The 13,832-nt window shown below is 46.6% G+C and overlaps 1 protein-coding gene across 3 annotated transcripts in view; it reads left to right on the plus strand.

The window, feature by feature from the left end:
- The window catches only part of dip2ba (disco-interacting protein 2 homolog Ba), a 46,431-nt gene that overhangs the window by 16,412 nt on the left and 16,187 nt on the right, over nucleotides 1-13,832 (plus strand). For 2 of the 3 annotated variants that reach the window (XM_060050808.1, XM_060050817.1), the window contains exons 2-17: nucleotides 4,688-4,759; nucleotides 6,262-6,417; nucleotides 6,561-6,686; nucleotides 7,184-7,411; nucleotides 7,736-7,852; nucleotides 9,066-9,185; nucleotides 9,460-9,657; nucleotides 9,972-10,063; nucleotides 10,273-10,383; nucleotides 10,593-10,716; nucleotides 11,156-11,265; nucleotides 11,514-11,616; nucleotides 12,132-12,196; nucleotides 12,308-12,401; nucleotides 12,694-12,813; nucleotides 13,358-13,472. In XM_060050808.1, coding sequence (XP_059906791.1) covers nucleotides 4,688-4,759; nucleotides 6,262-6,417; nucleotides 6,561-6,686; nucleotides 7,184-7,411; nucleotides 7,736-7,852; nucleotides 9,066-9,185; nucleotides 9,460-9,657; nucleotides 9,972-10,063; nucleotides 10,273-10,383; nucleotides 10,593-10,716; nucleotides 11,156-11,265; nucleotides 11,514-11,616; nucleotides 12,132-12,196; nucleotides 12,308-12,401; nucleotides 12,694-12,813; nucleotides 13,358-13,472 — 1,951 coding nt within the window. Of the gene's footprint in view, nucleotides 1-4,687; nucleotides 4,760-6,261; nucleotides 6,418-6,560; nucleotides 6,687-7,183; nucleotides 7,412-7,735; nucleotides 7,853-7,877; nucleotides 8,722-9,065; nucleotides 9,186-9,459; nucleotides 9,658-9,971; nucleotides 10,064-10,272; nucleotides 10,384-10,592; nucleotides 10,717-11,155; nucleotides 11,266-11,513; nucleotides 11,617-12,131; nucleotides 12,197-12,307; nucleotides 12,402-12,693; nucleotides 12,814-13,357; nucleotides 13,473-13,832 lie in introns of those variants that run through there. The other variant, XM_060050825.1, reaches the window with a different exon arrangement.

Raw genomic sequence — 13,832 nt, forward strand, 5'->3', positions numbered from 1 at the left:
ATAAAACAATTAATAAGTCAGAGTCCGAGAACACTTTACGTCAACCCTTAGGTGGAGGTTACGGTAGCCATCGTCAAAATGGCCTAGCCTAACATGGGATAACCAAATGATCCTTCTTTAATATTCTGATATACAAGCACTATTCCAATACTTTGATAGGATGATGACTTGTGTCGTCCAGTGTGAGAAACGGCTAGACCGACAGAGATCGACCGACTTTGAAACAACTGGTTGTAATAATAATCTGATTTATCAAAAAAACTGGTGGCACTCCCAGTATATGCGAGCAGTTGCTCGCTTCTAAATAAGAGGTTGTGGAAAGCCGAAGGGGTTAATTGTTTCAGAAGGGTTTGAATAATGGACGTATTTTGTAAATATATTTCAATGTTTAAACTAAGCAAAGAGATCCCAAAGAACGCCACCTACTAATAATGATGGGCTTATAAACATGAACAGAACAGGTTTCACAGGCTCAAATTCAGGCAAGGAAAGATGAGCACTGAATAAAATCTTTAAAAATTAAATCAGAATATTCAAATATTCGGTGGGGAAAACCGAAAGTTTATCCAAGCTTGAATTATTTATTCGAACCAGCCCTATGAGGGATCATTCTAACCCGATGTGTTTTCAATAGAAAAGTACTTCTTCTCCTCTGGGCTTTCAAAATTGCCTTCCTCAATTCAGTGAAACATTTCTGTTGATCACGCACAACTCTTGTTTTTAAAGAGAAATGAATGCGATGTGAATTCCTCCCCAGAGCCAAATAGGTGTGTGTGTGTGTGTGTGTGTGTGTGTGTGTGTGTGTGTGTGTGTGTGTGTGTGTGTGTGTGTGTGTGTGTGTGTGTGTGTGTGTGTGTGTGTGTGTGTGTGTGTGTGTGTGTGTGTGTGTGTGTGTGTTGGGGCCAGGAGGGTCATCACCAGTTCTGCATGTAAATGTAATTGGCAAATATGACACTTGTTTGCAAGCTTAACATTGTAGGACAGCACACGGACCAAATTAGATCAGCTGACATGTTGCATTATGAGGACTGGCGCCTTATGTGGACTTTAAAAGACGGCTCTTTATTTAGCATGAAGCCCTGTTTTCAAACTGAAGAAACAAGAACCCTTTGTTTCTTCAGTTTGAATAATAGTGGTGAAGGGTCATACACGCCGTCGTTTGGATTAATTGTGCCCCTAAGCAGTCGTTGCTCTTGCAGGATAATGGGTCATAAACATGGTTTATAAACATGCCAATAACACCATTCAGAGGCAACCCTGGTGCCCCGAACCTCCCCTCCAAGAGCCAGAGCAGGTGCGTCAGCTTGTGAACTGTGAAGGACCGATGGTTGGGTGTTGAGGCTCCATGTTAAACCCAACCCTCTAAATAAGCATAAGTCATTAGACACTTTGGGTCCCTCTGAATATACCGACTGCTCATTTTTGCAAATCTCTCATCTCCCTGTGTCCAATCACAATCATCTCCCAGCTGAAATAATTGAATTGCCTCTGTTTATCACTTGGCCCACCGCCCTTGCTGTTATTATGCTTTGTTTCTGTCGGGGTTGCCCTCTGTTAAAGGTTGTTTTCCCCAAATGAAGTGCATACAGCCATGGCTAATCATTTTCATTCAAGACGAATGAAGTCACAATATGAAACGTCAATAATGTCTGTGAAGTCGTGTGTGCGTGCGTGTTTGCGGGTATAATACAAGTTAGGCCAGTCTGTCAGCAATGAGCGAGGACCATGCATCTTCCTTTTACCAAGAGGTCAGGGGTCAACAACAGCCGCTTAAGGGAGGAATCACCGGGTCACTGCCATGTCGCTTTTTAATGAGCTCGAGGACAGCTGTCTCAGTCCGCCCATCTGCATCCATAGAGGTGTACTGTACGACAGGAGACTCCCTTTGTGTTGGCGCGTGTGTGCGTCCATAAATCCTGTAGACACATCTAATGTCAGCTGATGTTGTCCTCTTCTAATGTTGACAAGAAAACACACACATGCAAATTTGACACACTGACATACATCTCACTGACATTGGGCTGTCCCTGGCCCTTTCAGGCCAATCAGCGATTATTTTTCACGGTGTAGTAGAACCACCTAACCCGCACCAGCTGTGCACACAGACTGACGCACACATGCTCCCGATCTCAAACACACACACACACACAAACAGTTCCTGCAGAGGGTCTCTTGGCCAATGGGGCGCTGTGTCTGGCCAGTTGGCCCAGTCCGTTAACAGGCCGTTTTCCAATCAGCACATTCCTCCTTTTCTACACAGACACAGGGAGAAGGTTTTGGCTTCACTCACCGCAGGGTGGAGTAAGGCTCATATCCTGTCCCCCTGACCTCCCGCTTTACTTACACACACTCTATTTATTCAAATCGACAGACGCACGCACACACACACACACACACACACACACAAACGCTATTTGGCTGGGCTGGTGCAAAAGCACTCCCCCTCAAAACAACACAAGACCAAGCCCTCTCAAAGCCCACATCTTGCTCTGTTATTTTCAAGTAGCTGCCACAGCTGGCCCTCTGTCACTGACACTCGTGTTGTATTCTGTATCCTAGAGCCCGACCCACGCGGTCTGACCACTGACCACTGCCGGCCTCTGTGCCACTCTGTGTCTGTTGTCACGTCCCGACGCGTACAGAGAACCTCTGTCTGCGTCAATGATATCTCCTACCTCTACCACCACCAACGCTCACCCCCCCCTCCTTGGCCTTCTCCATCTTTCCATCCCTCATTCCTCTCTAACTCTCCTTGCATCATTCCAAGGGGCCATGGTGCTGTGAAGTGCCTGGAAGAACGCAGCAGTACAATGACAATGGGGCTACAGTGTTCCGTGTGTGTGTGTGTGTGTGTATGTGTGTGTGTTCGGCCACTTCTCATGTGCTTGCTTATGTGTTCCTCTGGTCTTTGGCAGACAAACAGACGGCCGGACAGATGGACACAAACGGACAATCAGAAACAGACACACGGGTCATCATACACAGACAGACAGACAGACAGACAGGCTGTCATAGTCAGATGGTGTGAACGACAGACAGGCTGTTGTAAGCTGAACCACAGACGGACAGACAGACAGATAGGCTGTCTTGGACGCGCTGACTCTAGCAGGGGTTATTTTCTGGCACTCCAGGATAGCCAGGTTCTCAGGCCTGTGTGTAGCCGGGCATGAACTCTGCTGAATGCTGCCTGTCCTCCCCACTAGATAATAACAAAGCAGTTTCCCCATCGCTCACAGTCTATCTCTCTCACAGTCCATCTCTCCAGCTCTCCCTAACAAACACTATCGGCCCCCTGCTTAGTCTCACTCTCTTACTTTGAATTTCCTCTGTTCTATTCTCCTACTCTGTTTTAGGCTTGTTCTACCCCATTAGGCTGGCTCATTATTTCATTATCCTCACTGGAACTTTGTTTCTTTTTCATCAGTTGCACGACTTCAGTCCAAGCGTATGTCTGACTCTGTGTGTCTGTGTGGTTAGATTTAGATTGGCAGATTGTTGAGACTTGTGCCCAAGGCCTCGTTCCAATAGCCTCTAGAATGCACCTGAATCGAGGAAACCTGCCATTGATTCCCAACTCCGGCTCTTACACAATCACACCTATTTGACAATCCTATCTCCTTCTGATTTTTGTTCTATTGTTGTTTTCACACGTGCATCTCAAGACACCACCGTCTCTTTATCTGTCTGTCTATCTCGCTTTCTCGTTCTCTTGTTTCCTTCTCCTCGCTCGCTCGCTCACACGCTGACTTGCTGTCTGTCTTTACTTGTATCTTGGGGCCGGTGGCAGGGAGAAAGCAGTGTGGGGGGGGGGGGGGGGGGGGGGGGAGGAGCGCGCAACAGTAGTGCAGGGATATCCCTGGGGCATACAGGAAGATGTTTTAAAGATGGATGCACAAAAATGGGGCAGGCAGGGACAACTGGAGAGGGAGAGAACATGGGTTGTCTGTGTGTGTACTGTCGGCAGATCCGTATTATTTATTTGGGTAAATTCACTTTGCTCTGCTGTGTGTACCCTTTTCCACACCAACACCATTCCCTGCTTGTTTATTTGCATTTCAGCAGACTTTCCTCGTTTGCCCCTCTCTGGCCAGTCCAAGGACAAACACCCCTCCCCCCCCCCGCCAGGTCTCTCCCCTCCCCCCAACAACCCCATCACCCCTGCCAGCGTCACCCCTTCCTAGGCAGGCAGGGTTCCCATGTCAACCGGCGTGTCATGGCTTCCTCCAGGGTTCTGGTGACTGCCCCACAGCTGTTCTCGGGCGACCTGCTATCTCCCCACTATTGTTTTCCACCAGCTTGAGTGTCAGTGCCAGTACAGTAATCGTGTTTTCGGGGTGTGTGTGTGTGTCTGTGTCTGTGTCTGTGTCTGTGTCCTTGCTTCTTGTCATGTTGTCCGCTACAGCTTATGCTCAGTAAAACAATGGTCTAATCAACTGCCTGTGTGGGGGGGGGGATTAAACCACCGATCGCAATTAACCAGACTCTGGCCAAAGAGGATTATTATAACTCAACCCCCTGGAAATGTGCTAGCCGAAGGAGTGTGTGTGTCATTTTGGTTCTGTGCAACAACTGTCTGCCTGGGTTAATTTATATGAGTACGTGTGTTTGCTCATATACACACGCACACACTGTTTGTGAGTTTGTTGCTCGGACTGACCAAATAGTGCGGTTTTGTCTTCTTTCTTAGGTGACATCACCCAGAAGGGATATGAGAAGAAGAGATCCAGGCTACTGACCCCCTACATCCCTCACATAACAAGTAAGCCTCACTCCCTCCCCAGAGTCATCTTCCCCTCCCTACACTGTCCAGCTGTATTCTTTGTGTTAAGTTTTGTCGAGATAAATCTGGTGGTGTACATAGATATTGGCATCATTGTATTGTTTCACGGGAGTCTAAAAATCATGATTGTTCATTACTGAAACATTAGATATTTTTACAAAGTTAAAAACTGATTGTGTTGTATCAGAAACATTTTGTAGCTAATCGGTAGTGCTGTTACTTTTCCCAATGGCTTTGGTCTGCCATCTTGTGGCAGAGATGTGCATTAGATTTATGTTTATACATATTGCCTCAAGGATAAATCATGGCTCATTATCTGTGACTATGTTTTTCCACCCTAGTGCTAGCGCCGCCTTTTAATAATGAATCTCTATTTATTTTGCAAAAAATAAATTCTTTGCATATATATATATATATCTACTGATCAATCATTGGACTATCAGGGCTTTTATTTCTTTAATGAACATGGTTGAGGGATTTCGTCTAAGATGGCTTGTTCTTCTGGCCGGAGCTGGTATTTGGGAGGCTTAAAGCTGAATGATCACCTCCTATCCTTTTGGTTAGTCTCCATGGGCCTCCACGACCTTTATCTGTGAAGGATTCTGCTAGACCTCCTTTCACTTTTGATAGTTGGCAAAAAGCATGCCTCCTAGAATCTAGGGCACATTCTAAAGACTTTGTCTTACAGCTCTTTAACTCTTCTTCAGCTCTTTGTGTGTTACATTTGTCATTAAACTTAGTTTTTCTCTTATTTTCCCTTACTATTTAGTCGACACAAAATGAATGCATTTACTTTATAAGCATTTTGGGAATCAGTCTGTGAACATGTCATGAAAACAAAAAAGTTTTGAAGTATAATCTGATTAGAAGCTGCAATGGGTGCAAATGTTTTGTTTTGATTTTAATTGGCCACCAAATATATATTGACATTGAACCACTGACTCGGTCTACTGTGATTGAGTTTGACAAGTGTAGCAGGACTGCAGATATATTCCATTCTCACATTTCACTACGAGGTTCCGCATTATTTTTCCCAGCTATGTTTATCTTACCAAGAAGTATCTTTCCAACCAGCAACTGCTACTAGCTAGCAAGCTATATGTTCAATAAGCTATGCTAGCCTTGAATCGCATGCACAAAGTTGATTGACAGCCGGGGGGTTGTGCTCTTTCTCTGAATTACTCTGATTCGTTGGAGTGGGCCTTGCTGGTCAATGAATCTCATTTTCAATACAGTTCGTCAGTGTATCTAAGAAATGTTTTGGTGCAAAATTCAAATTCTGTCACATTTCTTCAGCTTTAATGAGATTTGTTTGTAGTAGGATTTAAACCAGAAGATGTACAATACCAGTCATGAATCAACAAATTGGCGCTCAAAGGGAAACAAACTTTAATGTACTTGAACCTACTCCATTACAGTAGCATTGGCGATGTATCCCTGCTATGAGCAGCATGTTCAGTTTCTCTTATGTGGCTCCCAAGGTGTAGAGCTGTCTCTGCCTGATGTGCAGCTCACCCCGGGGCACAGTGCAGAGCCCAGCCCCAGTCCGGAGGCCCCGGGGCCCTCTACCTCCTCGGCTCCCAGGAGCCACCGTGGTCACCGCAGTGGAGGGACCAGGGACGACCGCTACAGATCAGGTACTGCAACACACACCTACCGATACACCTTCAGAACCTAATGCATATCAAAATGCACTCGCCCAGTCCTATGAACAGACACACACAGGAACACACACACACGCACATACATAAACATTCGCTTTTTCTTCTTTTTCTTACAGACATCCACACAGAATTGGTGCAGGCAGCGCTGGCCAAGCACAAAGAAGAGAAAATGGGGCTGCCCATGCCTACCAAGAGACGCTCTGCCTTTGTCCAGTCTCCTGTGGAAAACTGCACACCTCCAGGTACACCTCATTGGGTTTTTAAATGTATGAATGTGTCACCTATCCTGATGTCAGAGAACAATGTGGATATTTGCATGCTTCCGGGGGACATAACCATCCATTTTTCAGTTGAGGCAGTTGTTTAAAAAAGCAAACGATCATATTTTCCTTATCTTGTATTAAAAGAGGAGCTTTCTCCGTCTTTTGAGAAGTGGTTCATTTCACACACCTGTGATTGACAGGCAAGATGGGATTCCCGAACCAATAACGTAAGCCATCCCCTGATTGGTCAGAAATCAGCCAGGCGTGGTCTACAATCAGGATTCAGAGCTAACGAAACGCTAAGACCCGGCGGCTGGCTATGCCGTTTTCTAACAAATCTTACTCAAATAACCGCTCCTAAATCTAACCGACGGCACCTTTTCAAACGGACGCAGGGCCTTCCAGAAGCATCCGGCGCTTTCCCACAGAGCCCCACCCTGACAGCACCACCCCCTCTGCTCTCCCCCCCCCACCAGACACGTCCTCGGCGTCGGAGGACGAGGGCTCGCTGCGGCGGCAGGCGGCTCTGAGCGTGGCGCTGGCCCAGAGCCTGCAGAGCCCCGACTATTGGATCAACCGCTCCCTCCAGGGCTCCTCCACCTCCTCCTCCGCCTCCTCCACCCTCTCCCACGGCGAGCCCAAGATCCAGCCCCAGCCCCAACCCTCCACCGCCATCGTCGACGTCCTGGCCCACCTGCGGATAGGTACCCCCCCCCCCCCCCCCGAGACATGCTGCTCGTTGGACGTGCTACTTTACTGTGCTAACAATTTAAGCGATAGTTCTTGATGCTTCAAATGCTAAATATGCTGTTTTTTTGTTGCTCAACTCTCTCCGCTAATCTTTTTTTTTAAATTCCTATTGCTGTTCCATACTTACTTTTGTGACGCTTTAATTTACCGTCTGGGATTGATAAAGCATATCTCATCTTTAATCATATCGTTACATACCCTTCCTCAGTTACAGCATCGTTGGTCTTCTGGAGAGCCCAGTCAATGTTGAACATGGTTCCCTGTTCCCTCTCCCCCAGAGAACAGTGTTCCTCCAGATGTTACGTCTTCCAGCTCCAGGCTGGACCTGCCCCCTGCTGTCAAGGGCATGAGCCGGGGACAGAGTCGCTGCAGCATGCTGGATAACACCGCTGATGGTACACACGCTCACCTACACCCACACACTGGCGTACACATGCTGACACCCGCCATACACGTACAGAATACTAATGATAACAAGTTACATTTGTATAGCGCATTTCTCAAACCCAAGGTTGCATACACTGTTCTATCAACTATTTAAATTTCCACATTTTACTTACTTACTATCGAATGGGTTTTATCTGTGGACTAAAAGCCCCAGTCATCTTAATTTGTGAGGATGCCAAACTCCTTAAGTAATCAGTAGTCTGGAGTCGGCACAAAATTGTCATTCATAAATGGATATTGTTGTGGTCCATCCAAGTTCAAGTACGGTCCAAAATCTTTAAGTTAAAAGCATTAATGGATGGGGGTAATGCAGTTCCGTCTGACAGTCGATCCCTCCTGCTCTGAAACAACCACCACCACTAAACATGATGACTTTTCACTGTGGGTTTAAGAAACACAGATGTTGAAGCAAAATGCACATTGCCAATACCAAGTCTTACACCCTGAAATGATTGGTTGGTATCAAGCCAACGATGCAGAGCATCAGCATGATCCATTTCCTTTACTTTACTTTTTGTACAATTTAGTTTTGGTTCCTTCGAATACAATAACTAGTACATAATGTCAATATGTTCTCATGTGCGTATCTATTCATCCTGTTTTGTTTGTACGTTTTGGAGCGTTTTTGACAGCATTGTGGTGTAATTCTGTTCAGAACTTCAGAGGTGTGTTGTTCTGCTCATGTCCATTGGATCTCAACACTATCCTCATTCCAGGCTACTGTTTGGTTGATGCTGCTAACGGATGTTTTTGTTCTTTTTTTGGGTACCATTAATCCTACCCCCCTGTTCATTTAATAAAAAAGGAAAACGAAAAGGTAATACCAACCATCAAACGGGCATAGGGCAGGGGATGCCGACCGGATCCTGTCAAGCTTCCCTTTCTTTCCCACTGTTCCCATCTGTGTGCGCCCTCGTGCCTTGTGTGTCTGTCCTGTGTCCTAGCTGTAGATGTGTTGCGCTCCCTCTAGCTCTCTGGTCTCCGTCTGTGCCACGCTGCAAACTCTCAACTGTCCATGCCTCTTCCAAAGTCGTAGCAAACCCTTTCCAATCCTTTCTGCTAGTGATTGTGTTCCTGAACCTGTGTGTGTGTGTGGGTGTGTGTGTGTGCCTGCGTGCGGGTGTAGTGACTTAAATATGGATGTTACCGCTATTTGTTTAGGCGTGCCAGTCAACAGCAGGGTGTCCACTAAGATCCAGCAGCTGTTGAACACCCTCAAGCGGCCGAAAAGACCCCCACTCAGCGAGTTCTTCCTCGATGACTCGGAGGAGATTGTAGAAGGTATGAAGTGTGTGTTTGTGTGCTCTATCTTTGGTGAAAATTTCTACTCATACTCGTCTTTTTTCCATACAAATGCCTGTATGCATACTTCCTTCCCCTCACTTTGATTTTAGACTGAGCTATACTATAATCTGTCTAAATAATATAATATGAGATAGTTTAGTTTTAAACTATACTCTACTACAGTTAACGACTATGTTGTGTAGAGGGGGTATTTTCTCACAGGCTTTCTGTTCCCGCTTCTCTTTATCCTCTCTGCTGTCTGGTGGTCCAGTGCAACAGCCAGACCCCAACACCCCCAAGCCGGAGGGCCGTCAGATCATCCCGGTGAAGGGCGAGCCCCTCGGGGTGGTCAGCAACTGGCCCCCAGCCCTCCAGGCTTCCCTGGCACGCTGGGGGGCCACGCAGGCCAAGAGCCCCGCACTCAGCGTCCTGGACATCACCGGCAAGCCCCTCTACACCCTGACTTATGGTGAGCCGCACCGCCACTCTGACGCACTGTTGTTTGAGTGCTGTTTGTTTAAAACAATTGTAATCTTTTAGTCATTCGTTAGAAAAAGCTTTTGGTTGTTTAGTAACAGAATCTGTCTCACTTCCCCTTCCAGCCTACAGCAGCTTGAAGAAAATGTCTTTCTTTTTTATTTCCCAATGGCTTAATTTGAGAGTAATTGCTCATGATTACTTTTCTAAAGTTGTTAGTAAAGTCAAATTAAATCAATGTGCTCCTTTTTGAATCGCATAGCAATGACTAAAGCGGTGACCAATGCTCTTGAATTCGTCCCTTAGGTAAACTATGGAGTCGCAGTCTAAAGCTGGCCTACACACTGCTGAACAAGCTGGGCACCAAGGCCGAGCCCGTCCTCAAACCTGGAGACCGGGTAAGAGTCAGGGTCCTGTGTGTGTGTGTGTGTGTGTGTGTGTGTGTGTGTGTGTGTGTGTGTGTGTGTGTGTGTGTGTGTGTGTGTGTGTGTGTGTGTGTGTGTGTGACGTGCTTTGATAGCCCTAGTATGAGCTGATTTCTCAACGGAATCAGGAAAAATGCTGGTGGCCCTTAACCACAATGAGAATTTATGTGCTTTTCTCCTAGGTGGCGCTGGTGTACCCCAACAGTGACCCAGGGATGCTCTGGGTGGCATTCTACGGCTGCCTGCTGGCCGAGGTCATCCCTGTGCCCATTGAGGTTCCACTGTCACGACAGGTACATGGTTCACACCACAGACGCCACATATTTCTTTTATCTAAAAGTACCTCAAAAGCACTTTTAATCAATCTCTTCTTTTTGCGAATAACTGCCTACATAACCCTCATAACAAAGACATTCATCATGCTGCGGGTATACTGACACAGTTGGGATATGGATTGTAACAGTTTGTCCATCTGTCCGTCTCTCCCTCTCTGTCGCCATAGGACTCGGGCAGCCAGCAGATTGGCTTCCTGCTGGGCAGCTGTGGGGTGGGCCTGGCACTGACCAGCGAGGTGTGTCTCAAGGGACTCCCCAAGACCCCCAACGGAGAGATCATGCAGTTTAAAGGTCAGCAAGTTCAGGCAGAGTCATCTCCCCCCGGCCCCACACACACACACACACACACACACACACACACACACACACACACACACACACACACACACACACACACACACACACACACACACACACACTACTGAGCGCACCCTCATCATGATTCATTGGGACTCATTAGAGCGACTTAAGAAGAGAAAATGCTTTGTGTATCTTGGCTGGTTTACCTGCCTGTGGGGGTGGGTGGGTGAATCAATGAGCCGGCTGTGGAATTGCATTAGTGATGGCTCAGCGGTTAGTTTTTTCAAGGTGATATCACACTGGTATTCCCATGTTAGAAATATTCCTCTTTCATCATTTATCGTCTGTGTATTGAAATGATGCGTCAGAGGTGTATGCATCTCCCATGTTGTGTCTGACACTTGTTGGTTGTTTGTGTTGTTGTGTTCAGGATGGCCCAGGATGAAGTGGGTGGTGACGGACACAAAGTACCTGACCAAGCCCTCCAAGGACTGGCAGCCCCACATCCCTACTGCCAACACAGACACTGCCTACATAGAGGTGAGGGCTCCTTCATGTGTTATGTTCTGTCGCAATGTGATACTGTGAAGCCCTTTCAGATTGGAACAGGGCTGTACAAGTGCAATTTACCCGGCTAGACTTTCATTAATTACTAATTGACGTCTCAAATGCTTCACAGGCCAATATTCCCAACATGTCAAGTGCCGCTCTTCTAGGATGGTTAAGGGTGACTCTGACCTTCTCTCCAGTCGAATGTATCTCTGACTCTCTCATCATCCCTCTTTCAGTACAAGGCCACGAAGGAGGGTACTGTGATGGGTGTGGCTGTCTCCAAGATCTCCATGCTGACCCACTGCCAGGCACTCACACAAGCCTGTAACTACTGCGAGGGTAAGGCCTCTCTGAGATCATGAAGACCCAGCAATAGAGAGCTACCCATATACAGCATTTACCGACACTTTATTTGAACAGATCACACGGGGTACAATGTATATACAAAGGCAACTCTTGATGACGCATTACAAGGACTCAGCTCTGAGATGCGTGGGACGGACATGTTATCCTACAGTTTAAGAGCAGCTATCAATTAAATAATGGATCCCTTCTCATCTCCTGGAGCCTTACTGCAAGATGGCTGTTGCCATAGAGTTTTGTCCCGCTTATTTATTTATCCGTCTACCTATCCCTCCCCCTCACTTGGCTCTTACGGTAGTTCTTCGTGAACCAATGTTAGATTAGCCTCCTCTCGTCTTGGTGAAGATCAGCTAAGCTTCAAAGTAGCAGCTAAGCAGCAGGGACACATTTAGAATATCATTCAACCGACTTTGGCAAATTAAGTAGAAAGCACTCAAGGCAGGTTCATCAATTAATATCTATATATTAATATTGAGTGTGTCCTTCCTCAGGGGAAACACTGGTCAACGTCTTGGACTGCAAGAAGGACATGGGCCTGTGGCATGGGGTCTTAACCGTGAGTCTTGATATACCGGTTCAACTGAGCTGCACTCCATGTGTTATAGTTTAATGTCTGGGTGGTGTGTTGCAGTGCACATTTGACCAGCGGTGTCTGTTTGATTTGCAGAGTGTCATGAACAGAATCCACACCATCTCTGTGCCATACGCTGTCATGAAGGCCTGCCCCATGTCCTGGGTCCAAAGAGTTCACATCCACAAAGGTAGGACTCTACTCCAAGCTCTCTCTCTCTCACTCTCGCTCTCTCCTACAAAAGTTTGTACATTTTTACAAAGAGTGCTTTGCATAAAATCGAGTTAAAATATTTATTTGTACAAGAAGTATTGTAAAATGCACATTATACAAGTATTATACAATAACAATGGGTATCCATTGTTATTGTATAATACTTGTATAATACTTGTTATTGTATAATACTTACACACATACTCTGTGAATACCTCATAAACCAGTGGCCAGTACATTAATGCCCTTTTCCCTTGGTCTCCCTGCAGCACGTGTGGCCTTGGTGAAGTGCAGAGACCTCCACTGGGCCATGATGGCCCACCGGGAGCAGAAGGACACCAACCTCTCCTCCATACGCATGCTCATCGTGGCTGACGGAGCCAACCCCTGTGAGTCCTCTTGACGCTTGCATACACATACGCCCATAGGCTCACACAGACACACGCCCATTGAGACAAACACGCACGCACACACTCACACGCCAATAGCCACACACACACACCCATAGACACACATAGGTCCATGGGCACAAACACAGACACACACACAACCCCTTCGGCACACACATCATTATGCCCTATACAAGACCTGTGTGCTATTTTGACTGCCCTTTGAGGAGTTTAGTTCTGTTTACCTTATTTTAATTGGCAGGTAAGGTAATGCGAAAGACAGCATATGCTAATGATGTTCCAAGTTAAAAAGGTTCCAAGTTGGACCGCTTTCAAATAGATCTAATTTAATGTGGATCGGTGCAACTGGATAACATTCACTGCGGTAACACGATTGAGAAATGTAGCCATAAAAAATAATGATGCTGCAACTGATCCATTATGAGAGTACAACTTAGGTGTTTGGTGCAATGAGATGTTCTGGATGACTCATGCCTCACTATGTTGTTATAAAGAGTTCCCTCGTGTGTTGTTGTATGACCAGGGTCTGTGTCGTCGTGCGACGCCTTCCTGAACGTGTTCCAGGCTCACGGTCTGAAGCCAGAGGTCATCTGTCCATGTGCCTCCTCCGCTGAGGCCCTGACCGTGGCCATACGCCGGTAGGTATTCTGTGCACCGCTAATGGGAGCTTCTCATCCAATACCGTGCGGTACTAACCGCCCATCATGTAAAGCATGCTTGGGTTCATACCCAGGCAGTCCTCGGTTGCTTCAGTATTTCTTTACTTCTTCAGTCATTTAGGACAGACTGTATCCCTCACGTGGTAATGGCTGCATGTCATTAAGGAGCTAGATTGAGATACATGTGATTAAAGGGTTAGACATATCTCTCAAGGATGCCTAGAGAGGTATGCATCGGGCGTTGAGGATCGAAGCCGGTACCTTTTTGGTTGGTCAAGCTCCCAGCCTAGCCACTGCATCTTCATTAATCAACCGCTCCTTAACCAAATCGGTTGAGAA

This window comes from Gadus macrocephalus, chromosome 1 (assembly GCF_031168955.1).
Source record: "Gadus macrocephalus chromosome 1, ASM3116895v1".
In the NCBI taxonomy this organism is placed as follows: Eukaryota; Metazoa; Chordata; class Actinopteri; order Gadiformes; family Gadidae; genus Gadus; species Gadus macrocephalus.